The sequence below is a fragment of the Nerophis lumbriciformis genome, linkage group LG11 (assembly GCF_033978685.3).
Source record: "Nerophis lumbriciformis linkage group LG11, RoL_Nlum_v2.1, whole genome shotgun sequence".
Lineage (NCBI taxonomy): Eukaryota > Metazoa > Chordata > Actinopteri > Syngnathiformes > Syngnathidae > Nerophis > Nerophis lumbriciformis.
The window spans coordinates 1,493,907-1,521,833 of NC_084558.2; the positions used below are offsets into that span (position 1 = coordinate 1,493,907).

The window sequence follows — 27,927 nt, forward strand, 5'->3', positions numbered from 1 at the left end:
TCCTGGATTTCATCATCATTTGTTTAATCACAATCACCACTTTGTCACATTTCACACTTATTAGGGTGATGAATGACTTTCAACTCGTTAAGACTTCAATCACTCATTAGATGAAGGACAGCTTTCCAACTAGGCTTCTATGTGGCGTGTGTACAGACACACCTAAAACCACAAACTCACAAAGATTAAGGTGGCGCCTCCAAATGTGTCACATGGAATTTACGCAGAGTGTTGCCAATATTTTGTGGCATACAATAATAAGTTTGAGGTAAGGCCCCTTTTCCTTGCAGCATGCCTGTGCACCTGTACATGTTGTTGGAGGCGGTCTAACACATTATTTGGATTAAGAGGCCAGAGTCCTCTTCACATAAGAGTGAAAAGTTCTGTTTAATTTCATTCAAGTTCTTTTTATGACGTAACGGCCACTTGTCCCAATCATTTTGTCCAATAGAACTAAAAGTAAATCAAATTGATCCTATAAGGAGAAACAAATTAAATAAAACTTCTTTCTAGGTCTATCCACAAATATCGAAGCACTAAAACAGCAAAAAAGGATATTTAGGAGGACAGAACGGACTTCATTGATTTGAGTCCTTCTCTTTTTCATCTGTGTCTGACGCCGACTCTTCTGTGAGACTGTTCTCCCTCAGTCCCGCCATCGGTACCAGCTTTCCATCTGCGTCCACTCCCATTGGCTGAATAATGTTATCCCTGCAGTAAATGTAGACAGCTGTGATGCTGATGTACTTGCCTGATTGTGTTGTTCTTCACAGACCTGGACAGCTTGTTGAAGAGTCGAATGAGACTCTTAGCTTCCTCCTCCTTCTCCTCCTCCGTCATGCCCTCCATGGGGTCGGTCTGCTCCCGCTCCACTCTCCCAGTGACCGGGTTGATGCGGTCTTTAACCTGTCGGTACTCCTCAGTGTCAGAATCGGAGTCGCTGGAGTACAGGGTGTTGCTGCAGGAGGTTCTGGACGTGGGGCCGCCCAGCAAGCCTCTGGTGGCGAGGAGTCCCGCTGCGTTGCCGTAGCCTGTGTACTTCACAAATCGCCTCACTGAGAAGAGAAAAGAAGGTGATGTTTGTTGTTGTTTATGATAAAACTGTAGTTCACTTTTACCGTTTTCCTTGCAGAGGACAAAAATAAGGTCGGCAGCGCAATGTTTGACGTCAGTGTCCAGGTTTGTCATGAGGCGGACCAGGCGACTTTTTACGGTGCAGCCGTCCTCTGGCCTCTGAGAAACATCTCTCAGAGGAGGCAGGATCTATTGTTCAGAAAAAGTACAGAACCAGTAACAGTTTAATACCAATATGTAAAGATTAATAATGCAATTGTGTTTTTATTACATATGTCCGAATGTAATGGCGCGTTTCTTTGTGGGCCCGACAGCTTTCTGTCAGCAGATTGAGAATTGGAGTTAGTTTCTCTTTGACTCTGTCCCCCTGGGAAGCACAACAAAAGCAATGGTAATCTCCAGTTATTATGCAAATATGACCACGAGTGCAGTAGTTTTAAATTTTAAAAAAGGACCACCAGGTAGTTTCGAATGTTTTGCTTGCACTTGCATCTTATGGCATTATTGCAGTAAACATATTTGTCTCTGCTATAACGTTATTATTTTTTAAACAAATTCTGATGTTCTTGCCGGTACCACTAAATGGACGGAGCCAATCAGCATATTAGAGCAGGGAGCCATTTTTGTCCGGCCCTCTTTATTGGTCCTCTGCATATTCTAAAAAATAAAATTAATTAATTAGTAATGACAATATATTAATATATATTAAACTAATTTACTTTATCACATATAACACCAACGTAAGATGTTGATGTTTTATTCTGATAGCTTTGCGTATGTCGACTTACATAGATTGGATATAGCCTCTTTAATGCAAATACTGTCGGGCCTGATTTACTAAGATCCAAATAACACGTGCAAATGATAACATTGTGTGACTGTTAGTGGACATACAATTGATAACAAGTGCATAGGTGGTGTAGACCGCACTATTTAAATGAGTGTTTTTTGTGTACTGTACTGTCACCATGGAGACACTCATTTCCCTCCACATTTGTGGCATCATAGGGTCTAACCTATGGTGTTTTGTCATTTTGTTGACATGCAGCACAAAAATATAATATGAACCACCTTTTCTGGGCTATATTTAAGCACGCTCTAGACAACAAAACCTACTTTTAGCACGCATGAAGGTATGCTATGGGAGGTGCTGCAGTGTGAAATGATCCAGCCGCAAGAAAATGTATATTGCGATTAGTTTTTTTCCATACAGGAGCTATATAAACAAACACAATTTAAAAAAAAAATAGTCCAACAGCCAAAAAACAACAACTGCTGAATTAGTTTTCATCAGCCTTGTAAGTAGAGATGTCCGATAATGGCTTGTTTGCTGATATCCGATATTCCGATATTGTCCAACTCTTAATTACCGCTTCTGATATCAACCGTTTTGTTGTGATGCCCCGCTGGATGCATTTAACAATGTAACAAGCTTTTCCAAAATAAATCAACTCAAGTTATGGAAAAAAATGTCAACATGGCACTGCCATATTTATTATTGAAGTCACAAAGTGCTTTTTTTTTTTTACATGCCTCAAAACAGCAGCTTGGAATTTGGGACATGCTCTTCCTGAGAGAGCATGAGGAGGTTGAGGGGGGGTGTATATTGTAGCGTCCCGGAAGAGTTAGTGCTGCAAGGGGTTCTGGGTATTTGTTCTGTTGTGTTTATGTTGTGTTACGGTGCGGATGTTCTCCCGAAATGTGTTTGTCATTCTTGTTTGGTGTGGGTTCACAGTGTGGCGCCTATTTGTAACAGTGTTAAAGTTGTTTAAAGTTTGTGACCTGTATGGTGTGGATCAAGTATGCGTTGTTGTGTGTGTGAAAAGCCGTAGATATTATGTGATAGGGCCAGCACGCAAAGGCAGTGTCTTTAAGGTTTATTGGCACTCTGTATTTCTCACTACGTCCGTGTACACAGCGGCGTTTTAAAAAGTCATACATTTTACTTTTTGAAACCGATACCGATAATTTCCGATATTACATTTTAAAGCATTTATCGGCAGATAATATCGGCAGTCCGATATTATCGAACATCCCTACTTGTAAGTAATCGAGCAGCTATACAATTATATTGCTGAATAGACAATATGACTATTTCTGAGAGTCTAAATATTTTGACACGCACACAGATGGAATATTATTTCTGTTATCTGTCTTTGTCTTATTCACAGCCATTGGCGCGCACTGTGCCACTTTGCACGAGTATTCCAGACGTGCTAAATATAGATGCAAAACATCGGCAACAGAACAATTTGAGTCTTGATAAATCACATTGCGAGTGCTTAATGATTATATTTGCATCTCGTCCGCCCAGTATTGTCAACGCTTTGTGGATTGCGCTCCCTATTTTGCTTATTTAAAAAACGTAATCCTCTGCGCACAAGCTCAGTCGATCAGCTTTGTGTGCGCTATCAAGTAGATCAGGCACAAAATGTATAAAAGGTGCACCTGCATCTTTTAATTTGTCTGTAGAGGCCCTCGCTGGAAAATAAAAGTGTGGACTCCCCCTGTCTTAGAGAATGAAATCAGAGCCACCTGATTGGACCCGTACACAATGCTGTATAAATAATGGAGGAACTGCAATTGCAGAAAAATGCTTCAGTCTTGTGACTCTTACTGATTCCAAGCGTCTCTCCATGAACAGCAGCAGGGTGTGGACACAGTCCATGTTGACCCCCTGGCACTGCTCAGAGTCAGGCTCCAGTGGCACCATCAGGAGAACATCCAGACACTGGAGAGGCAGCGCCGATAACAGGTTGACCGTATGACTGCAATATAAAAAGATATCTCAAAGAAACATAGACTTTGTAGTGATTTAATTCATAATCATTTAGGTCGACGAAATTAAAGTAGAAAAAAATGGTGAAGAAAACCCTAACCCCTGCAGTTCATCTGTGTCCTCGGGCAACATGCACGTCCTCATCATGCAGAGACGCAGGATTGCCACTAGATGTCGGTATAGCGCTGCATCAGCCTGGGGAGTAAGCCATCATACATGTTTACATTACTGTGGCAGAAAGTAAGAAGTTGTTCTGTTCAACTGATGCTCACCTCGCTCGGTGCATGTCCATGGGCTCTGTGTGTGACGTTGAAAAGGATTTTCAGGATCTCGATGATGCGCTGAGAGGCCTCCAGAGAAATAGGTGGCGCCGCCGGGTCTAGCAAGCAGTCATACTGCTCCTTCCACTGCACCTCCAGGTAGCCCTCCAGGGCTGCTGAGAGGATGGAGACGCCTCCCTCCTGGAAGAGGCAAATTAAGTCAGAGATTATTAAAATGTAACTCCGTGCTCTCTATCACTGTTGTAGAAGTGAAAGAGTCACCTGCTGAAGCTGAGTGCTGAGTTCAGGTCGCAATGCAGTGATGAGGAAGGTAAGTCGTAATTCGTAGAACTGAACACTGGAGGGAGCCGGGTGAATGATCCTGGAGGAGAGGCGCTCTTTGAGGCCGCATATTAGCCTGATCAAAATAAAATAAGCAGTGTGAAAGGTTATGGATAGTGGTGTCCCTTTACAACTTTTCACTTCCTATATGATACCAACATTGAAGCCTTGCATATTGGCCGTTGCTGATACTTTTATTATTATAGGGTGGAATGTTAGAAAATGCTTGATCAAGTGAAATTAGTCAGAGACCAATGGTATGTATCAAACCTCAAATATTTATTATTAACCGCCTAGAATGGACTAATGCTGTCTTTAAGTTTAAGTCGAGTGTTAATTGTTTTTTTTTTGGCAACTATTGTTTTTGAGCTATTGTGTAGCTGCTAGCTCCTAGCATTTAATAGCCTACCATGTTTAACTTTTGTAAAGGACATCAGCAAAATAGACAAAGAGACCAACAATGTGTGAGGGCATTTAGATGTTAACTGGCTATTGAGTTTTGCAAAATTAAACGTGCTGCAGAACTGCTTATAATCGGAGCTTTTATCAGAGATTTTAGATGCAAGCTGATATTATCCAATACTTTTTAGTTTTTGCTGATATCGGACTGGCCAACTTATGAATATAAATATTGATGAATAAAGAATCCCACCTGAGTGCGCTGAACCTCTCCTGTGCCCAAGTGCTGTTGTATACCACATTACACAACACCTTCAAAGCCTCTTTGTTCTGCATCTCCTCTACCGATGTCCCATCCTCCTCCTCCTCCTCATCGTTGCCCTCCATCTTGCTCTCACGACGGTCCTTCCTCCCTCGCTCCAGCTCCTTATGATGGACGCTGCCTCTGTGCATTTCGTTAATGCTGGGCCTGTGGCTTCCGGGCCAGCTGATAGTGTCCACATCGCTGCAGTTGGAGGCGCTGACATCACTCTTGGCATCGTCTTCAAATGCGGAGCACTCTTTGTTTAGGTCGTTGACATCATCGTCACTACCGTCGCCGCAACACATCGGTGCATTTACGTCAGAGAGAGAGGAGATGATGTTGTCGTAGAAATCAGAGTCGGGGCCGCTGGCGTCATCGTTTGATTCACTCGTGCTCAGCCCTGCCAGTTTAGCCAGAGTCAAGAGAGCGCTGTCGGTCACCAAAGGGCCCAGGACCCTCTTGTCTCTGGAGAGGATCCTAAGGGTGCGGAGTGCAATTCTTAGCAGATGGCAGTGCACTCCAGTTCTTATAAACCTCACCAGCACCACAGCCAAACTCTGAAAAAATGTACACTTAAAATTATTGACCGGAACATTCAAGACTAAGAGGGTGGGAGTTTCAAACCTGTCTGAGGAGGAGACCCCGGTCCTCTTGGTCATTCTCGTCACAATCAGAGTCGGATTCGGCACATTCTCTTACTTTATTTTTCCTAAACTGATAAAACAGGAAATAAATGACAACTACAGGTTATTTTTATGGTAAAAACTTGTGGAGTTATTACAAAACCCAAAACCAGTGAAGTTGGCACATTGTGCAAATCGTAAAATAAAAACAGAGTACAATGATTTGTATTTTTCAATTTATATTCAATTGAATACACTGCAAAGACAAGATATTTAATGTTCGAACTGAGAAACATAATTTTTTTTGGCAAATAATCATTAACTTTGAATTTAATGGCAGCAACACATTGCAAAAAAGTTGGCACGGGGAAATTTTTACCACTGTGATACATGGCCTTTCCTTTTTAACACTCAATAAGTGTTTGTGAACAGAGGAGACCCATTTATGAAGCTTTTCAGGTGGAATTATTTCCAATTCTTGCTTGATGTACAGCTTAAGTTGTTCAACAGTCCGGGGTCTCCGTTGTCGAATTTTACGCTTCTCAATGCTCCACACATTTTCAATGGGAGACAGGTCTGGACTACAGGCAGGCCAGTCTAGTACACGCACTCTTTTACTATGAAGCCATGCTGTTGTAACACGTGCAGACTGTGGCTAGGCATTGTCTTGCTGAAATAAGCAGGGGCGTCCATGAAAAAGACATTGCTTGGATGGCAACATATGTTGCTCCAGAACCTGTATGTACCTTTCAGCATTAATGGTGCCTACACAAATGTGTAAGTTACCCATGCCTTGGGCACTAATATACCCCCATACCATCACAGATGCTGGCTTTTGAGCTTTGCGCCTATAACAGTCCAGATGGTTCATTTCCTCTTTGGTCCGGAGGACACAACGTCCACAGTTTCCAAAAACAATTTGTAAATGTGGACTTGTCAGACCACAGACCACTTTTCCACTTTGCATCAGTCCATCTTAGATGAGCTCGGGCCCAGCGAAGCCGGCAGCGTTTCTGGGTGTTGTTGATTAATGGCTTTCGCTTTGCATAGTAGAGTTTTAACTTGCACTTACAGATGTAGCGACGAATGTAGTTACTGTCAGTGGTTTTCTGAAGTGTTCCTGAACCCATGTGGTGATGTCGGTTTTTGATGCAGTACCGCCTGAGGGATCGAAGGTCACAGGCATTCAATGTTGCTTTTCGGCCTTGTCGCTTACGTGCAGTGATTTCTCCAGATTCTCTGAACCTTTTGATGATATTACGGACCGTAGATGATGAAATCTCTAAAATCCTTGAAATAGCTCGTTGAGAAATATTGTTCTTAAACTGTTCGACAATTTGCTCAGGCATTTGTTCACAAAGTGGTGACCCTCGTCCCATCCTTGTTTGTGAACGACTGAGCATTTCATGAAAGCTGCTTTTATACCCAATCATGGTACCCACCTGTTCCCAATTAGCCTACTCACCTGTGGGGTGTTCCAAATGAGTGTTTGATGAGCATTCCTCAACTTTCTCAGTCTCTTTTGCCACTTGTGCCAGCTTTTTTGAAACATGTTGCAGGCATCAAATTCCAAATGAGCAAATATTTGCAAAAAATAACAAAGTTTACCAGTTTGAACGTTAAGTATCTTGTCTTTGCAGTCTATTCAATTGAATATAAGTTGAAAAGGATTAGCAAATCATTGTATTCGGTTTTTATTTACGATTTACACAACGTGCCAACTTCACTGGTTTTGTACATAAAAAAAGAATGTGCATACAATCAGACTGTACATTATTGGCGCACCCTATGGGTTGTGCTAACAATGCTTTGGAAGACATGCTAGCATACATGTAATACAGATATAAGCAAAGTTTTGTAATATTGACACAAATGTTCACTGACACATGGACAATTACTTAATTCCCAAAGACGTTTTGCTCGATGGCAACAACGTTTTTCAACCAATCTTACTCAAATGTTATCCAACTGAGCTTGTTTAATGTCTAAAGGTGTGGACTAAATGTTGTAGTAATTTAAGTCACATTTGGTGTTTTTTTCAGCACAGTATGTTGTGTGAGAAATTTCAAGTCAATCCGACTTGAATAACAGCGTCAGAATAATAATAGCACAGGCAACACAGGAGGGCGCAAGTTCTGACAAATTGTCCCCCGTTTGTTTAGCTTATACACAGGAATGCATTTATGAATATGCTTTTGTAAAAATGTCATATTGTCTTAATAGTGGAATTTTATTTACTAAACTAATTACTTAAATTTTTTTTTTACTACAGCGGTGCCTCAAGTTAAGAATGCCCCAACATAAGAATGTTTTGAGATAAGAGCTTTGTCTCAGCTAGTTTTTATGCTTCAAGTTGCAAGCAAAAAATTGAGTTCCAAGCATTGCCGCTGTTAGTTGGCGTAGCACATTTCACAGTGAACCCTGACCAAAAAAATCTGGTCTTATTCGCTAGCATTAGCTTATACTGTAGCTAAAGATCGTCATCATTTTGTTTTCCAAGCATGGTTAGGAAGAAAGAGAGTGTGAAGGACGGATGAGTGAGAAGAAGTGGATGCTATTCGTTGAATTAGAGAAAGAAATAATCAAAAACATGACCCAGGGTTTCACCAACTTGGCAAAGCAATTCAATCATATCACTGCTTATCTGCATGCCAGCCCAGGATGTTGAAATAATATCTAAATTGTGCTTTGAGTTAATAACTCTGTCACATAATCAGTAACAGAACTAGTAAATTGAGGTATAGTCTAAGAATTTTTTTCAGCTTTATTTGCTTCTTAATTCATATTTATACCTGTTTACTGTGTGTGCTGTACTGCTATTGCCACTGTTTTGTGCACCATGTTGCTTCTATGTAATTCAATCTATTGTCATATCATATTCATTTATGTATGTGAAAAGTGAGAAACCACCAATGCCCAGTTGCCACTACATTAGTTTAAACATGCGTAACTATGGCAGCGCTGTACCTCTTCCAGCTTCCTTTGCTACATATGAGCAGCCAGACAGCCATTAGCCAAAGATGCAAGAGAAGGAGAAAGAAAACAACATCAGTATATTAATAAAAGGCATAGATTCATTTGAACCACTGCTCAGAGGCTGCAAGTGAGTGTCGAAAAAGATTATCACTCTGGCAGGGTGAAGCAGCTGCTTTTACCGAAGCTCAATCTGCCTGAGCATGCAAGGATAGAGGATCAGGGACGTCTGATACAGCAGAATTACTAATAAGACTGGAGGAGAGCTGAAGAGGGGTAGAGGAAGGCAGATGATGCCGTAGAGGAAAGGGATAGTGGGGGGCGGGGGGAGGCAAGAAATAAACATTGAAGGGGTGTGGCGGTTAACTCCTTGCTGGCAAATGCAGAGACCCGCTATACTGTAAAAGATGCTTACTTTCCTTCTGTCTCTCTCCTCTGCGTCAAAGAAGAAACACTGGGCATACTGTAGAAACACAGCCGCATGCTTTCGTCAGTATACACACCGCACAACGTATGTGTGTGTTTATGTTACCTCTCTGTTGAACTCCTGCAGCTGAGTGTGAACGCCACTCTCATCCCTGTGCCTGATGCACCGAATAATCCCCTCCACGTCCACGACCATGCTTGCTGCACACGCACATCCACCCATAACAGAAATGGAAGTTGTGCAATAATCACGATATGAGTGATGGAGATTATCGATACCATGATGAACGTAAAGATAAAATGGGACTTTTAAATGCACATTTAGCCGCTTTGTGTGTGAGACAAACGATTAATGATACAGACACACATTTTAACAACTGGTTAAGGACTTGGCGCTATCTTACCTTGAGGTGATATCCCGGAGGTGTGCTGTCACAGCTGCAGCAGCTCCAGTGTTTCTGAGTTCTACGTATGTGAACAGTGTTCTGCTCAGTTCACTTGCTTCACTTCCGCACACTCTCTCTCTTAATAATCCAAAAGAGATGCTGGGGCCACAGAGTTTATAATCCACTAATGGACTCCAAGCTTATATCTCCCTGTGATGACCCTCTAACCTTTTCTAGGTTTTTCCAGACTTAGACTGTGCTCTCTCTCTCACACATGTCTCGATCTATCAAATCTCACAAATAGCTGTGGCGTCATTAAAAAAACATTACTTATCATAGCCTTCTCCTGTTGCATAATCACATGGCAGCTGAACCTATACATGAAAAAGAAAATACTGCAGAGAAATTTCAATTTTATCTACATCTTGTTGAGCAAAACATTTTAATGAAATCATGTAAAATATGTAATGTATCATATTGAAACTGTGTACATGTTCAAAATAAACTTCAACCAACCAACCAACAACATGAAAAGGCAGTTATCCATCCATCCATCCATCCATTTTCTACCGCTAATTCCTTTTGGGGTTGCGGGGGGGCGCTGGAGCCTATCTCAGCTACAATCGGGCGGAAGGCGGGGTACACCCTGGACAAGTCGCCACCTCATCGCAGGGCCAACACAGATAGACAGACAACATTCACACACTAGGTAGGGCCAATTTAGTGTTGCCAATCAACTTATCCCCAGGTGCATGTCTTTGGAGGTGGGAGGAAGCCGGAGTACCCGGAGGGAACCCACGCAGTCACGGGGAGAACATGCAAACTCCACACAGAAAGATCCCAAGCCCGGGATTGAACCCAAGACTACTCAGGACCTTCGTATTGTGAGGCAGATGCACTAACCCCTCTGCCACCGTGAAGCAGTTGTGATGTGCAGTATTTTGACAGAGTGTTGTTTAAACTACTCGCACCAGATGGAGCTGTTTTCATTAAATCTTCAGGGGAAAACAGTTTTATCAACTCCTGAAAATTCCAAGAGGGTTTTGGACTCTTTCAAAAGACATTATGAATTTCTTCCCCAACAGTTTTAATGTATAAGTTCTACTGACACTGAGGAATAGGAGTTGGAAAACACTCAAAAAGAGAATTTTATTTTAGAAACATGCCTTCAAAATAACTACTTTGGAGGTATGCCCTGGAAAATACAATGGGCCAAACATTAAGGTCTTAATAGTCCCATTTCACATTTAACAATAATACTACAAACAATGGGTATTTTACATAAGTTGTTCTAGAGTTATGATCAGGCGTTTCAAAGGTGAGAACCAATCTCACACTTTGCCAAAGTTTTTATTGGTTTGATGCTAGCTCCATGGCTTCCTCATCTGAAACTTGTCTTTGAAGTTGGTCATGATTGTTTGAATAATAAAAATAAAAATAAACATCAAAGTATAGGCACAATGTTGACGCACCATTGACGCACAGTCTATGTTTTTCATTGCACTTTTGTGCAGGAGTTCCTTGCCTTTAGGATATAAGTCTACGAATAGAGTCTGGTACTTTTTGTTGATTGGCTATTGTGCCACAGCAGACAGCAGACAGGGCTTAACAGTTGTCTATTGTCAAGTCAGGCGGCAGGCGAAAGGTCAAAGTTCAGTGCTTTCGGATAGCACTGTGTGGCTAATGCATCCACCTAGTTACAAATGACATATGCAAAATATACGTATCTGAAGAAAGTGAAGACAGTCTGCAGCAGCGCCTGTTGTGTTTTTATGGTGTAAGGCTTGGCATGGACAACACAGCAGGACAATTCATGTCAGAGTTGTATCTGCTGTTAGTGTACTTAAGTTTCAAAGGGGAGTATGCATGGTATAGTATATTTGCGACTAATCTAACATAAGTGTTCATTGAGCCTGCAATCATCAACAACAGAAGGCCCATTGGCGGGCAACCGTGATGATATCAAGACATTTTGTACGGTTCTGTGTTTTGTTTTGCGCTTGTAACTTTCAGTTTTGCCAGGTAGTAGGGTGTAACGATTCGTTTTAACAACGAATCCATTCGATTCGATAATTGCGGTTGCCGATACGATTCAGGGACAATCTAATTTTTTAGAACGATATGATCTGTAACGATTCAGTGAGTTGAAATCGATTCAGAAACTTTTAGCAACCAGTGCGACTGTGAAATAAATACTAGCTCCTGGAGACTGCAGGTGAAGTTTCCTATATTCTTATTATTTATTGTAAGGAAATTAGATATAAATGAATTGTGGATACTAACAAGCAAGTAAACAACAACTAATGGCCCAATATAAAGTTCCTTGACCCGGCTATACAGTATCTGTTCTACGCCCTGGCGTCGCCGATGAAGGACAGCGTCCCATGTATGCCTCCTCATCACTGTTGATTGTGTTGGCTCCTCGTTTCCTGATTTCCATAGCCTCCTTCATCCATGTTTTCTATTTCCTTCTTTCTGATGAAGTTACTTTTCCTTGGCTGTTAGTTGTTGTCGCGTCATGTTGTGTTCCGGAAGTTGGTGCGTCGCTGTAACTTGGACCGCTGTCACTTCATTGTGTCGGTCGCGTGTTTTGTGGCTTAAAGTTGTGTTGTGGCTTAATATTATTGTGTTGTGTCGTTTTTATTTGTTGTGGCTTTTGAAATTGCGCTGTAGCTGAAAGTTTTTGTTTAATAACTTTTGATATTGTCTTGTGATGTCTGTTATGACCTTTCTCGACCACCGTAGCTATTCGTCATGACGTCACAGACGGGCAAATAAACATAATGTTTCACATCCTTATTTTTAAATGTTAAACTTCATTTAAAGACAGCAATTCTTCAATGTTTTACTTTTTCTACTATCAATAAAATTGACCAATTCCCTTTTAAAACAATCTTCGATCGATTCCTATCTTCCGTAAGGCAAACTTGTCGAGCACAGTTTGAAATATTTGAAATTTAGAAAAAGGATGGATGGATGAAATCGATCTATCGATATATCAATCAATCATTACACCCATACTAGGTAGTCCAGCATATTTGCATTATATTTACCTGCTTTGCTTGAGAGGGTGTCTTGGGAACTCCTGAAAAGAAAAAAAATCGGTGAGAAGATAATATAAGAGAGAATGACAGGCTTTCCTGGCAGGATACTCACTCTTGTGCCCAGTAGGTAGAGGAAACGGGGCCAGGGGGTTCTCAAGTGTTCAACTGGTAGCTGCAGCTTTACAACAACAGGATGTACACAACGTCAAGGATAAATGGGAAAAAGAAGGAGAAGGCTCCCCCACCAAGTACTCCCAGGGATGTAAAACTATATACCCTGAAGATGAATAGGGCACTTGAGGCTCAGAATATCAACATGTCAAAGTAAAAAAGTGTCACTGATGTATGATTTCCATGAGAACACTTAATTTATTGAAACATTGTGACTAAGTGTCATAACACCGGGGGACACAATAAATCACATCTGAACACTAGAGACCCGTAAGACGATTGGAGGTGTCAATCAACTGGACTTAGCTGGTTACGTAATACGGATTTACAGTATATTGTTTAGATAGCTTATGCACTCATGGACTATAGAAAGTATACCAGGCTTTTTAGGGGTCAGTCCATCTTGTGTGTTTGTGTTTTGGACTAATAAATAAGTAATAATTTTTTACTATTACATGGATGGCCAGGCCAAATGCTCTCGCCATATGAGTGTGTCTTGTAGGTTGATCATATTCTGAAATCCCAAATAGAGGACACATATATGCGTGCCAAGGCGAGCAGCACGCCAAAGCCGGGACTAGGTGTAAACTTGCCAATGATTTTCGAACTTGCTTTATTAATAATATATTTATTTAAATAAAGCATTTTTTCTCCTCTGTTGACAGCAGTGTTGGCGCTAGTACATTTTTGGGGTCCCACTTTTTTGTAAGCGTTCTGAAAAAAAAAAGATAAACGTATGCATTATCTTGTTATATCTCATATTCTATATCGTGTTTTGGAAAAAGGTTGTCATAAACGTTACTTAATTCATTAAAAAAATGATAAAAAAACGAAACAAATTTGTATACATATGTAAACGTATTCAGTTATAAACATTCATTCACTTTTCTTACCTTCATGGATCTGAACTTTACCGCTGCTGGTAGTTTTTTCTATGTTTTTAATTAATAAGTTGTAGGTGTATTTATTTCAGTATAAAAGTGTAAAAAGTGCTTTGCTTCGGTCATGAAATGATGATAATGGTGTGCCAGGGCATACATACATTTTATATTTTACGCTTAAATCTCTGGAGTCTACATCAACTTCAGATCTATCCCTCATTTCAAAATGTTTTAGTTTTTTTTTAATGTTGTTTGTTTGTTTGTTTGTTTTTCGCCCTTTTTTGTCAAACAAAACTATGTTTTTAATGGCAAACACACAAAGTATGCAAAATCTTCCACCAAAAATATTTTTCAAAGTGTAATATTTGATCTGAAGTAATCAGAACCTTGGATAGGTCAATAATTCATAATAACATTGATTTTGATTCAATATTATGTTTTGAGCAATGACAGTTTGAAAAAAACAGCTTTGTTTTATTAGTCAACATTGCAACTTTTTCTAAATTACATTTCACCTTTAAGCTTTTTTTATTTCACTTTTGTTATGTTTTTGTTTATTTTAATTGTATTTTTAGAATGTGCCATGGACCTTTAAAACATTAGCTGTGGGCCGCAGATGGTAAAAAAAAAACAAATCTGCGTCCTTTCCGATTTCAATGCGTTAAAGAGACACAAAAAGTGCGTTAACGCCAACACTGCTTGACAGTATCACAAAATAAGTCACACTTATATTCTGTAACATTCACAGTTTTGGAAAAAAGTGCAGAAGTAGAAATATTCAAAATAACCTCTAAATTTTAATTTCCCCTTGAGGATTAATAAAGTATTTCTGATTCTGATTCTAATTGTATATAATGGAAACATAAACAATGCCTCAAAACAAGTTAATTAAATTCAAACAAAAAACAGCAGACGAGCTCTCGCCCCGCACAACTGTTTTGTGCTTTGTAGTGTCGATATGGGCTTGTAGATTGTTGGCCCCTTTATTTGCCACAGATATACGTTCCTGCTTTGCACACAGTGCATTCTGCTTTCCATGTGTCACGGCCAGGACGAAAACACGGATACTTTTCCCGCAAATCATCTGTGAAGTTACATTTACGTTTCGGCTTCTCTCGTGTTCTGTCTGTCTCTCCACTCTCTCTCTCTTGTGTCTTTTTTAACGACAAGCTTTTCCTGTAGTTTAGCTACTTTTAGACCCATGTAGTGAGGTAGCTTACATCAAAGCTACAAGCTACAAAAACATAAAATGCAAATCCAGGCCAAAAGAAATACGTAGAAAATACAATGACCTGGATGAATGACAACATCCATACATACGGAGAAACTCCATGATAATTGGTTGGGGTTCGTATGATGAGTCACAATTGGTTAAGGTTAGGGCGAAACATTACAAACTGGCCAATCAGAGTCAAGATAAGGCGGGTCATCGAAACTAGTAAGCAAAATCCTAACAGGGAGTCAGAGACAGAGGGACGCTTCAAGCTGACGACTCAAAAAAACCAAACATTTAAAAATGCCTGAGAAATTCTCTCATGCAGATTTTATTTTTCCTTTCGTAATGAAGATGACCTGCAGGAAACCCACAATAATGTGTGTCCTTAGCCGTATTTAGACAAATGAGATGTTTAGAGTAAACAATGCCCAAAACTTTAGTTTTTAATTGTTTACTCTGTAAACCAAAATCATAAGAGCTCCCATCATCTAAGACGTCCAACACAAATTTAGGAACACACATTAAGGTGAGTTTTACTGCACATCACTATCACCAACTGTTCCCAAAACAACACACAAGTCAGTGTTTTTTTTTGTCAAGTTATAGATAGATGCTGTTTTAATGTACAAACCCCAAAGCCAGTGAAGTTAGCAGGTTGTGTAAACCGTAAATAAAAACAGAATACAATGATTTGCAAATCCTTTTCAACCTATATTAAATTGAATAGACTGCAAATACAATATACTTAACGTTCGAACTGGAAAACTTTGTTATTTTTTGCAAATATTACCTCATTTGTAATTTGATGCCTGCAACATGTTTCAAAAAAGCTGGCACAAGTGGCAAAAATAACTAAGAAAGTTGAGGAATGCTCATCAAACACTTATTTGGAAAATCCCACAGGTGAACAGGCTAATTGGAAACAGGTGGGTGCCATTATTGGGTATAAAAGCAGCTTCCATTAAAATGCTAAGTCATTCACAAACAAGGATGGGGCGAGGGTCACCACTTTGTGAACAAATGCGTGAGCAAATTGTCGAACAGTTTAAGAACAACATTTCTCAACCAGCTTTTGCAAGGAATTTAGGGATTTCACCATCTAAGGCCCGTAATATCATCAAAAGGTTCAGAGAATCTGGAGAAATCACTGCACATAAGCGTAATTAACATTGAATGCCCGTGACCTTAGATCCCTCAGGCGGTACTGCACCAAAAACCAACATCAGTGTGTAAAGGATATCACCACATGGGCTCAGGAACACTTCAGAAAACCACTGTCAGTAACTACAGTTGGTCACTACATCTGTTTTAAACTCTACTACGCAAAGCGAAAGCCATTAATCAACAACACCCAGAAACTTTGCTGGCTTTGCTGAGCCCGAGCTCATCTAAGATGGACTGATGCAATGTGGGAAAAGTGTTCTGTGTTCTGACGAGTCCACCTTTCAAATTGTTTTTGGAAACCCTGGACGTCGCGTCCTCCGGACCAAAGAGGAAAAGAACCATCTGGACTGTCATAGGCGCAAAGTTCAAAAGCCAGCATCTATGATGGTATGGGGGTGTATTAGTGCCCAAGGCATGGGTAACTTACATATCTGTGAAGGCACCATTAATGCTGAAAGGTACATACAGGTTTTGGAGCAACATATGTTGCCATCCAAGCAAATTTATCATGGACTCCCCTGCTTATTTAAGCAAGACATTGCCAAGGCACTTGTTACAACAGCGTGTCTTCATAGTAAAAAAGTGTGGGTACCAGACCGGCCTGCCTGTAGCCCAGACCTGTCTCCCGCCATCAGTGTGTGAATGTGTGTGTGTGTGAATGGGTGAATGTGGAAAATAGTGTCAAAGCGCTTTGAGTTCCTTAAAAAAAAGGTAGAAAAGCGCTATACAAGTACGACCCATTTACCATTTACCATTGAAAATGTGTGGCGCATTATGAAGCGTCAAATACTACGACGGAGACCCCGGACCTTTGAACAACTTAAATCAAATCAAATCAAATCAACTTTATTTATAAAGCACATTTAAAATTTACCACAGGGGTAGCCAAAGTGCTGTACAATGAACAGGTTAAAAGATAAAACGAGTACCGAGCAAACACAACACAACACAAACAGAACACGATAAAAAATAAATAATTAAAATAGAATTAATAAAAACATAAAAACAGGATCACAGCAGGTGTATTATGGGGCACCATTGCAGGATGGATATCACTCAGTGTTAAAAGCCATGGAATAAAAGTATGTTTTTAAGAGAGATTTAAAAACAGGAAGAGAGGAGGCTTGTCTAACACTCAGGGGTAGGTCGTTCCAGAGCTTGGGAGCAGCAACGGCGAAAGCTCTGTCACCTCTAAGCTTCAGCCTTGTGTCAGGGACCGTCAACAGCAGCTGATCGGCTGATCTTAAGGATCGGGTGGGGCAGTAAGGCTGAAGGAGGTCGGAGAGATAGGTTGGCGCGAGGTTGTTTAAACATTTAAAAACAAATAGGAGTTTAAAATTGATTCGGTAACGCACAGGGAGCCAGTGAAGGGACGCTAAAATAGGGGTGATGTGCTCACGTCTGCGGGTCTGTGTTAGCAGACGAGCAGCAGAGTTCTGCACGAGCTGCAGGCGGGCGAGGGAGGCCTGGCTAATGCCAACATACAGGGCATTACAGTAATCAAGACGAGTCGAGATAAAAGCGTGGATTAATTTCTCAAGATCATGTCTTGATAGAAGCGGTTTCACTTTCGCTATTTGGCGTAATTGATAAAAGCTTTTTTGAACGACGCTGCTGATTTGTTTTTCGAATTTAAAATCTGAGTCAAACTTTACCCCCAGGTTTGTGACAGAGTCGCTGAGATACGGGGTCAGAGTGCCGAGGTCAACGTTGGGGGAGGGAGAGCGACTTGGACCGAACAACATAACTTCTGTTTTATCTTCATTTAGGCTCAGGAAGTTAGCTGAAAGCCAGACTTTGATGTCGTGCAGGCAGTCAATAAGACGTTGAACCGTGTTATTTTGTGCCAAGGGAAAATAAATCTGGCAATCATCGGCATAAAAATGAAATGCAATACTGCACTTCCTAAAAATAGAACCAAGGGGGAGAAGGTAAAGCGCAAATAAAATTGGGGCAAGGATTGAGCCCTGGGGGACCCCATGTGGTAAAGGAGCTGTGGACGACATAAAACTGTCTACTTTTACACAAAAACTCCTGTCGGTTAGGTACGACCGGAACCAGTTGAGGGCGGCGCCCTTAATGCCCACACAGTTCTCAAGACGAGTGATTAAGGTGGCGTGGTCGACGGTGTCGAACGCAGCAGACAGATCTAAAAGCACCAGGACAACATATTTACCAGAATCAGTGGACAGGAGGATATCGTTAAAAACTTTTAGAAGCGCTGACTCTGTGCTGTGGAGGGCTTTAAAACCAGACTGGAACAGCTCAGTGATACCATTATCCTCTAAGAAGGGCAACAACTGACTGTAGACAACCTTCTCTAATATTCTAACTTAAGCTGTACATCAAGCAGGAATGGGAAATAATTCCATCTGAAAGGGTTCAAAAAATGTTCTTCTCAATTCCCAAACGTTTACTGAGTGTTGTTAAAAGGAAAGGCCAAGTAACACAGTGGTAAAAGATTTTCTGTGCCAACTTTTTTGCAATGTGTTGCTGCCATTAAATTCTAAGTTAATGATTATTCAAAAACATTTTGTTTCTCAGTTCGAAAATTAAATATCTTGTCTTTGCAGTATATTCAATTGAATATAAGTTGAAAAGGATTTGCAAATCATTGTAATCTGTTTTTATTTACGAATTACACAACGTGCCAACTTCACTGGTTTTGGGTTTTGTAGGTAGAGAAAAGTAATAACATTATAGAGGTGGGACAAAGCAAAGGCAAACTAAAAAAATACATACAGTGGGGTGCGGTGACCCCTAGAGGTAGTTGGAGGGTGTACCCAGCTAAATGACAGATAGTTAAGATTAATGGACCCTTATTGGGTCCAATTGTACACTCTCAGTGACTTTAACATCGATATCATACATGTGGGCCCATAGATATACATGCCGTTAAATGTAGCTTTGATGTAGGAAGCTACTTTTGCCGTGTAGCTTGTAGTGTAGCTTGCTACAATTCTATGGGGATGGCTTCCCCTGTAGCTTGGCTACATTTAATCAGGAGTAACTTGTAGCTTAGCTTACTACATTTTCCTAGTATCTTGCCCCTTCATTGTTCGTAAGTTTGTAGCTTAATGACCGATAGTTGGCAAAGCTCTATTTTAAGATGTGCGGCGAAGCCTGATTTCTCTTTTTTAACAAAGCTATTCTGTATGAAATGATGGGAGTTTACACGAGGCGGGCTTAACAATGAAGGAGCAGGTCAGCCAGTTTGCCAAGTTGGTAACCTTCATTTCCTGTTTTGAGCTCTTATTTTGTTTTGCTGTTTCCTATTACAGAATTTTTACATCACTCTTTACTGTCCGGTTAGACAAAGCTGCGGGCCCCACCTGTCTCGAGTAAGTCGTTAGTAGTGCTTTTAAGCACAGCGGCGGCACCATGTGGACGCCGTTTCATTGTATGAAAATCCTTGCTCCATGTGAAGTGTGCCCGTGTGTTTGTGTGGTCCTTCCAGTTTTCTGAGGCTAACCTGGTCCTACCATGTACCCTATTCTGCTACACAGGTCTGCTCTCACCCCTTTTAGTGCATGTGTTGCTTTTTTTCCAGTTAGTCATTTTTATATTAAGTATTGACAGAAGATTTTTCTGTCATGTCATTAAAACCCGGAACTTTAAAAGCGACTATTTGAGAACCTCTTCTCTAGAAAGTGAATCAAACAAGCAAGAGAAAACAGCCAATTTCTCTCATGTTTGGCGCTCATGAACTAAATAGTCATTTATTTCATAAGAGTGGAGTCAACCTTTAAAAATGTTACTGATTTTGAATGATGCTTCAAAAAGAAGGGGTCATGGTGCCATGCAGTTTTACTCACTGGGAATCAGTAGTCACGGCAAACTGTCCCTCTGCTTTGGATGACTTGTTACTAAGCTGGAATAGGAATTTGCTTCTCGCCAAAGCATGTTTTGACAGATAAGAATGTTGCTATGGGAATGTAAGCCAGTGTCTAAACTTGACATGTGTACCTAGTTTTCACAGCCTAGTTATTAAGTGGAAAACTACAGGGTATTTCCTGTATTTTACGATGTATTGTGTGCTATTTTCTATTTTAATTTTTAAACTAAATCTCTTTTAGGATTCATAATTTATTCAGAGGTTAAATCCCTCTCATGTTTGAGTAAACATTGAGCTCTTTACCTTATTGCAGCATTCACTTATCGAATCTAATTGCTCACTTTACTTAATGCAATGCAGCTGCAGTTTAGGAGTTTCGTCAGCCAGGCGGCTTTGCTTTCGTTCGGCACGTAGTCCTTTTCCTGGGTTTGATGTGGGAGCATGTTTTGAGGAAATTATTCATGAAAACTACGCAAGAAAGGAGTTCATCCGTAATCATATGTGAGTTCATTAGGCTGAATCGTAATGGGGATGATGACTCAGTGCTCTACTCTAACAACACAGGCCAGCCAGATGTCACACACCGGGGAGGTAAACAATAGAGTTACAAGGGGAAGTTGCGCCTGTAGGGCCAGAAGGGGGCTGAGAGAAAATGAGTGTAATAGTCATATCCGGAAATGCATAGGATTTTCACTACTATTATCAAAAATATTGTATTCCTTTCTTGAGAGGTGTTTAAATTGCGGCAATTCTGAAAAGTGTGAGCTTTACAAAAAAGTTATAGGTTTACTTAAACTTTAATGACTGGGGGTGATACAGACAAAATTGCTCACAAAAGTGAGTACATCCTTATAAAGGAGTCCTATGTTTTTCTACATTTAAAAGACTTGTTTGTGGTCTACATAATGTGGAATGGTGTTTTTTTGGTCAAACTTTTGCATAGATTTTGTTTTACAGAACATCTTCAAGCCGTTTTCTATCTCTTCAGAACACGCAGTTTTGTGGGTGGTCTTGGTTACGTGCCTCCACTTGCACTGTGTCTTTTCCCCCCACAACCAAGTTGTAGTTTTTAGTGCTTCTATATCGAGTCTACTGACAGATATAAGTTAGAAGTTGAACTATACGCTACTTTTTAAACAATGTCAACAGCTAAGGATTTTTAGCATGCATCTGCATGTACAAGCCAGTCTGAACCACAATTGATTGATTGATTGAGACTTTTATTAGTAGGTTGCACAGTGAAGTACATATTCCGTACAATTGACCACTAAATGGTAACACCCGAATAGGTTTTTCAACTTGTTTAAGTTAATTGATTCATGATACAGATATATACTATCATCATAATACAGTCATCACACAAGATAATCATTAGGGTGTATACATTGAATTATTTACATTATTTACAATTCGGGGTGTGGGTTAGGTTTGGTTGTTATCATCAGTCATCAACAATTGAGAACAGAGAAATGGATATTGAAAAAGTGTAGGTCTAACTAGGTAGGATATGTACAGCAAGTAGTGGACATAGAGAGAGAGATCAGAAGGCATAAGAAAAGTATCTACATTTGATTGTTTACATTTGATTAACAATCCGGGGAGGGTGTTAGTTTAGGGTTGAAGTTGCCTGGAGGTGTACTTTTATTGCGGTTTTGAAGGAGGATAGAGTTGCCCTTTCTTTTATACATGTTGGGAGCGCATTCCACATTGATGTGGCATAGAAAGAGAATGAGTTAAGACCTTTGTTAGATCGGAATCTGGGTTTAACGTGGTTAGTGGAGCTCCCCCTGGTGTTGTGGTTATGGCGGTCATTTATGTTAAGGAAGTAGTTTGACATGTACTTCGGTATCAGGGAGGTGTAGCGGATTTTATAGACTAGGCTCAGTGCAAGTTGTTTTACTCCGTCCTCCACCCTGAGCCAGCCCACTTTGGAGAAGTGGGTAGGAGTGAGGTGTGATCTGGGGTGGAGGTCTAGAAGTAATCTGACTAGCTTGTTCTGGGATGTTTGGAGTTTAGATTTGAGAGTTTTGGAGGTGCTAGGTTACCAGGAGGTGCATGCGTAATCGAAAAAAGGTTGAACGAGAGTTCCCGCTAGAATCCTCATAGTGCTTTTGTTGACCAGAGAGGAGATTCTATAGAGAAATCTCGTTCGTTGGTTGACCTTTTTGATTACCTTGGTTGCCATTTTATCACAGGAAAGATTAGCCTCTAGAATGGAACCTAGGTAGGTGACCTCATCCTTCCTGGTGATAACAATGTCACCCACTTTTATAGTGAAGTTATTGACTTTCTTAAGGTTGATGTGGGACCCAAACAGGATGGATTCCGTTTTACCCAAGTGTATGGATAGCTTGTTGTCAGCGAGCCAGGTGCAAGTTCTACACTGAGGATTTTCTCCACCTGTGACTTGTCCTTGTCTGATACCAGCAGGGCCGAGTCATCCGCAAACAAGAACAATTCACAGTCGCATGCTGATGACATGTCGTTTATGTATACTAGGAAGAGTAAAGGCCCCAATATACTGCCTTGGGGGACTCCACAGCTCACTGAGAGGAGGGGGGGGGGGGGCACGGTGCCGTTCACCTCTACCACCTGTTCCCTCCCCTCCAAGTAAGATTGCATCCAGCTCGATGAGGTTTTGTCAAATCTGATTGCTCTGAGCTTATCCAACAAGAAGAGGATAGAAGAAAAAAGAAACTTATTAACTACACATTTGGACTACAACTAAATAAAAATGGCGCACTTGCATGTTTTGAAGAAGCCGAAATTGTCGTATCAATATCTCTGCCATGCCTGCATGGCTTTATTTAAAATTTCCGGGATCCCAATACACAAAAGCAGGTACCAACAGGTAAGAAAGGGCCCTTTTGAGCAAATATTTTTATCAAAGTAAATCTTCTCAAGGTACAATATTATAGAATCATTTAGAGTAGCCAGTGTACAATTTCTATTTATCAACCAACTATGAAAATGAGTCAACATAGAGACATTATTGTCAAAATAGCTTGTAACACGTGAGTACCAAGATAATTGTGTGTTGCCTACGACCAAGTATGGTGACGGCTCCATTAGTGCTGCGGCTCATGGCAGTAAACATGTATCCCAACTTGTACTGTGACATGGTTGCCTCCATTCGGAATGTAGGGTGCATGGCAGAAGCAACTCTAAGTGCCTTACCAAGGAAGCTGAACGCAATGGAGTGGCCAACAATTTCTCCAGATCTGAACCTAATTGGACTACTCTAAAGCATACCCAAGTTCCACTGATATGAAAGTGGCCCTAAAAGAGTACTTACTTTTGTAAAAGAGAGTAGTATTTCTGTTTTTTTTTCCTACAATCCGTTTTCAAACAAACATTTTTTGCCACAACTTTACCCCAGTTTTTTATACCGTCTCGGTTATTGTACCCCTAAACACTGCATGTAACAAACTAGTCTGTTTGCCCATATCAATGCACAAATCGAGTAACTAAATAAATAATCCTATTCATTGGTGACTCAGTCTATGCATTTTTTTTTTTTACTGAATACGACTGCAAAATAAGCAATTTTTGGCATTAAAAAAAACTTGTCATTGTAAAAAAAGTTACATTGACAATAAAACACATGTTGGCATTGTAAAATGTTGAATTAAAGAAGAAAACACAGACATTAAAAAAACACAATATTTTTCAAATCTATTTTTTGTATTGTGGCATATTTTTCATTGCTGATCATCAGATTTGTTTACGCCAAGATTGTATTGTCTTTAAGTGCTACAAGTTTTATTTTTTCAATGTTCCATTTTTCCGATGTATTTTTTTTTAAACACTCAACTTAATGGCAGGGATTTCATGAAGGTGAAGGGGCCATGAAGGACGTGAACGCACATCCAGGTTTTGAGAAGAGGAATGAGTAGAGCGGCCGCTGTCACTGCTCGTAAGTTGAAAGTGAAAAAAAGAACAGTGAATCTGGAAAAATTTTAAATTCAAAAGGAACATTTGTAACGCCTAAAAAACAATGACAGTGTAAAAAGATTGGCATTGACAAAACAAAACATATCCACAAAAAGTATTATGTTTTTTTAATGTCTATATTTTCTTTTCTAATTCAACATTTTTACAATGCAAACACTTGTTGCTTTTTCTATAACAAAACTTACCGCCTATATTTTCTGGCTCTATACCATTATGCCCAAAAAATCTGCGAGTACCAGCCCTTTGATAAAGAAAGTGAGAAACACCATTTAATCCAAGAAAGAAGTATGAGGGTGGCGCCTATGTGGTTCTCCCCTCCCCTCTCTCCAAGCATTGCTCTATTTGCCAACAAGAGTCTTCAATAAAAGTAAAAGTGATGTTTAAGTGTTTTCATTCATCATTTAAATGTATTTTGCATTGTTTACTGCATGTAAAACTACAATCTCTAGGATTGTTGGGGGGTGTCTGGAACATATTAATTGGATTGTCATGATATCTATGGGAAAATAGATTTTTTTACAAACAGTTCGGTCTTCGTCTGATGTTTTACTAATAAAATGGTATCACTCTACATTAAATGATAAGGTTTTAGGAAATGTATGCAAGATCGAGCGGTTGTTTTTCTCCAAGCACTGTCTGTGAGGATTGGTGGTAGCAAAGGACATTTCAGGAATAAACACGGTGACGGCATATGTGACTCAAGGGGAAAAGGCACAGGAAAATCGGGGCGATAAAGAAAAGCCCGCAGGAGAATCAGTGTTATTTTGGGCCCGCCGGCGCTTCCTGCAGGTGATGGAAAAGAAAGAAGGATTTGTGGAACAATTGCGCAGCAGCAAGTGGACTGAGAGGAGAGGGATGGAGGAGGATGTGGAGGAAAGGCAAGGAGGGGGTGACCAAGGTTGTTGGATCAAAGGAAGGAGGGAAATGAAATTAATGTAAACATCAACCAAGGTGCAAGGTCACTTTGAGTATCATCACATGATCTGGCTGTCACTAAAAGCTTGTTTACCAAGCCATGCAATAAATTATTAGGAAACCTCCTGAACGTTAACCGATGACGAGAGTGGGAGTTGTCTTGGAATAACAATGACGACGGTCAAGACACACCCTTGATCCAGTCAACCTATAAAAAAGGTTCTAAGTGGCAAAGCATGACAGATGTACAGACTTGATAGTCACTAAGAGACAACAACAAAACCTATTGGATTGATGGTTCACTCCAAAAGCACCAGTGGATTTTCCTATTTTCTTGGTGGTGAGTTAATTTACTTTTGGAGAATACTACCAAAACATTACTTTACTGAAGTGTTGGTGTCCCACAGGGCAGTACGGTATGGAGATAGCTGTTCTACTGCTACTGACTGTGCCTTTGACTGCTGCCTTGCCACTTAGACCAAATCTCAGGTCACTACAAACTCAGCCGCACACTTGACATATTTAACTGTGTCGCTCCTGTTCTAATTGGTACCTCATTCTTCCGGAACTACAGGTCGGACAAAGACACCTCAGTCGCAGGGTACACCGTCCAGACATCGGGGACTGAGAGGACAGAGGCCGCACAGGAGCAGCATGTTCCATTCATGAAGATTGTTCCTTATCAGTCAGAAGATCAACATCTTGACATGGATGCAATTAAACACAGGTATGAAAGAAAATCAGGATGTACCATATAGTCCCGTTGTTGTTTCTTCAGGACTACAGTATGAAAAAGTCATAAAAGTTGTTGTTTCATTGACAATTTTTAGAAACACAAGTGCTCACAAGGGTTCTAATCCACACTATTTTAAAAGTAGGTTTGTTCCTGTTATTAGTCTAGTGTAAGGGGAGATCACACTGAAAATGCACATTTTCGCCTGGATATGTGGCTATATTGTTATATGAGGAGACTACGGTACTTTATGTGGTAATTTAGCACTGCTAAAAAAACATCGCTAATGGTTGCGGTTTGCACGTTGCTGTACTGTAAATAGTGTCTAAGTGGAATTAACTTTTTTAGTATACCGATTAAACCTGGAATGACTTAATTTTTGTGAACAAATACAATTACTTAAGGTCTTGACTGGCTTGATTATTCTGCATTTTTGACAAGTTTGTTTACATTTTTGATTGTTTACTACTGGCAGAGAAAGACTGCAGAAATTTCACTCACATGTGTATTCAGTTCAGTTTCAGTTTATTTCAAACATGCATACGATACAGTGTAATGCTTCACATATTTCCAGTTGTTTCATAACCACACGTCCGAGAAGGACTAGGGAGAAGCTGAGCTTATTTAATCCTACCCCTTTTCATATCATAGCAATTGTATCCTATTTCCTTGTTCTCTGTAACAGAACAGTATTGAAATGCATGAAAAAAATTCCAACGACGGTCTGCTGCAGGGGTGCCCAAACTTTTTGCATCCAGAGCCATGGTGGAAATGTCCCAATGGGCCGATTTTAACCTAAAGCCTAATTGTAAATGATACCGTTAATTAGTGTGAATAACATGGATAGATGGCCACTAGTTATCCTTGCGGACATGCCATCAATGACTGCATAAGTTTGAAAGAGGTTAGTGTGAATATGTATTAAATTTGGGATGCCACCCTATGGTTGGCCAAACAAAACAACTCAGTGAGCACTGGTCTAGTGGGATACATTATGGTCCTCACTCACCAAGCATATCTAGTTTGAATTTTTTTTTTAATGACATTATTTTATCTTCTCTCCAATAGTCTGACAGTAAAACTCCGTCGCAGGCGTGCGCCCCGTGGATGCAAGCTGGGCACCTGCCAGGTCCAAATCCTGGCCAACACGTTATACCACATCAGCAAAACAAGCGGAAAAGAAGAGTCCAAAAAGGCAAACGACCCTCAGGGATACGGCAGATAAGCCGGACGTAGCAAGAAGGAGATCCTAACATCGTCTATGTGTGTGTGTTCTGATTGACTGGTACCTGTTAAGGATGTATGCTCTCTGAAAAAACGTTGCAACCCTGCTTTGAAGAAAATCTTATTTAATTGTATTTACAGTAATATATTTAAATCTTGATTAAATTTTTAAGAAAATGCTGAATTGCAAAACCTGTGTTTCTGGTGCATTGGTGGTAGTGAGTGAGGCATCTTGCACTTTTCCCCCCCTCTCTGCATATTGTAATCCAGGCTTGAGCAGTGTGATATTTTTAGTCCCATGCAAGATCCCATTTCTCGCAGCTCAACATGTATCGTATAGTTAACACACTAAAAGGCATTAGCGTTGTCATGTAATAAAACACAACTCCCCCAAAAAATCCAGGTGTGACTTTCGTGTGGTTGTGAGTGACCACTCCTATTTATAAAGCATGGAGGAGGTATTTACCTATTTCCAGACCACACCCTCCTCACCTGTGTGCTTTCCTGCCTCTGCACCTTCTTTTCTCCTTTATTCGGGCTGGCGAGGCTGAAAAAAATCTGCGCAATAAGTGGAGAGGGGAAAAAAAGGGTCAGAAGATAATGGTTGGTTTAAAAAAAAAAAGGACATGAGTTGATTGTATTTCCTGGTATCACTGTGTAACGAGGCGGGGGAAAAAAATGAGAGACACTGGAGACGCAGCAGACAATGCACACGCAAACAGCAAATCTGAGAAGGACCAGGTGAGAAACTCGTCTTTAAAGATGTAATGGTGCGTGGAATAGAACAAGTTTAAGAGAGAGTTTGTGAACTGTTTTTAAGCAAGTCATGGTGACGCGCGAAAGCCTCCGCTTAACTCGTATGAATAAGACACATGCACACATTTCCCGTCAGACAAAAGGAGCGTTTCGCTGCAAATACAAGCAAATAAACACTGGCTTATGGCTGCTTTCAGGCTGTTTCCAGTGTTTCTTTGCGAACTGTCGAACAGCAAAGAGGCGGAAGTTAGCCGCTGATATGACATGCTAACATAACAAGGCTACTCGGAATGTACACATACCAGAAGTTCTTTTCAGGAACTTTTTAAATGGACATTTGTTTTAAACGCCGCACGAGGCTTGCCCTTTAAGATGCTAAAATACGTGAAGTAACGCAGCGATACAAGTTGTCACCGTGTTTGTCAAATACAGTATGAAGTTAGAGAGGGGATAATAGGGGCCGCGTTC

The 27,927-nt window shown here is 40.4% G+C and overlaps 2 protein-coding genes across 4 annotated transcripts in view; one reads left to right on the plus strand and one right to left on the minus strand.

Moving 5' to 3' along the window:
• Positions 1-7: 7 nt before the first annotated feature.
• Positions 8-27,903, minus strand: LOC133610948 (chaperone Ric-8A). Of its 2 annotated transcripts, XM_061967731.1 has the most exons (19): positions 27,762-27,903; positions 27,196-27,261; positions 25,300-25,447; positions 12,723-12,788; positions 12,620-12,651; positions 9,585-9,645; positions 9,287-9,381; positions 9,170-9,217; positions 8,749-8,766; positions 5,783-5,872; positions 5,108-5,715; positions 4,396-4,531; positions 4,126-4,314; positions 3,954-4,048; positions 3,692-3,842; positions 1,346-1,441; positions 1,119-1,263; positions 776-1,055; positions 8-711 (listed from the first exon to the last, which is right to left on the minus strand). In XM_061967731.1, exons 7-19 carry the CDS (start codon positions 9,374-9,376, stop codon positions 579-581), a joined length of 2,079 nt encoding a protein of 692 aa, XP_061823715.1. In that variant the 5' UTR covers positions 9,377-9,381; positions 9,585-9,645; positions 12,620-12,651; positions 12,723-12,788; positions 25,300-25,447; positions 27,196-27,261; positions 27,762-27,903; the 3' UTR covers positions 8-578. The 2 variants fall into 2 exon arrangements, with proteins under 2 accessions (XP_061823715.1, XP_061823716.1); XM_061967732.1 differs by lacking the exon at positions 8,749-8,766.
• LOC133610947 (transient receptor potential cation channel subfamily M member 4-like) overlaps positions 27,187-27,927 on the plus strand; it is a 47,201-nt gene continuing 46,460 nt past the window's right edge. For both annotated transcript variants that reach the window (XM_061967728.2, XM_061967730.2), the window contains exon 1: positions 27,187-27,444. In XM_061967728.2, the coding sequence (XP_061823712.1) occupies positions 27,382-27,444 (63 nt within the window). In that variant the 5' untranslated portion in view covers positions 27,187-27,381. The remainder of the gene's footprint in view (positions 27,445-27,927) is intronic.

Bases quoted from the DNA above. Each gene is read 5' to 3' on its own strand.
- LOC133610948 (XM_061967731.1), bottom strand. From the start codon at position 9,376: ATGGTCGTGGACGTGGAGGGGATTATTCGGTGCATCAGGCACAGGGAT. The intron at 1,264-1,345 runs GTAATAAAAACA...TCTGAACAATAG, and splicing joins GCCATTACATTCGGACATAT to ATCCTGCCTCCTCTGAGAGA. The intron at 1,056-1,118 runs GTAAAAGTGAAC...TTCTCTTCTCAG, and splicing joins TGTCCTCTGCAAGGAAAACG to TGAGGCGATTTGTGAAGTAC.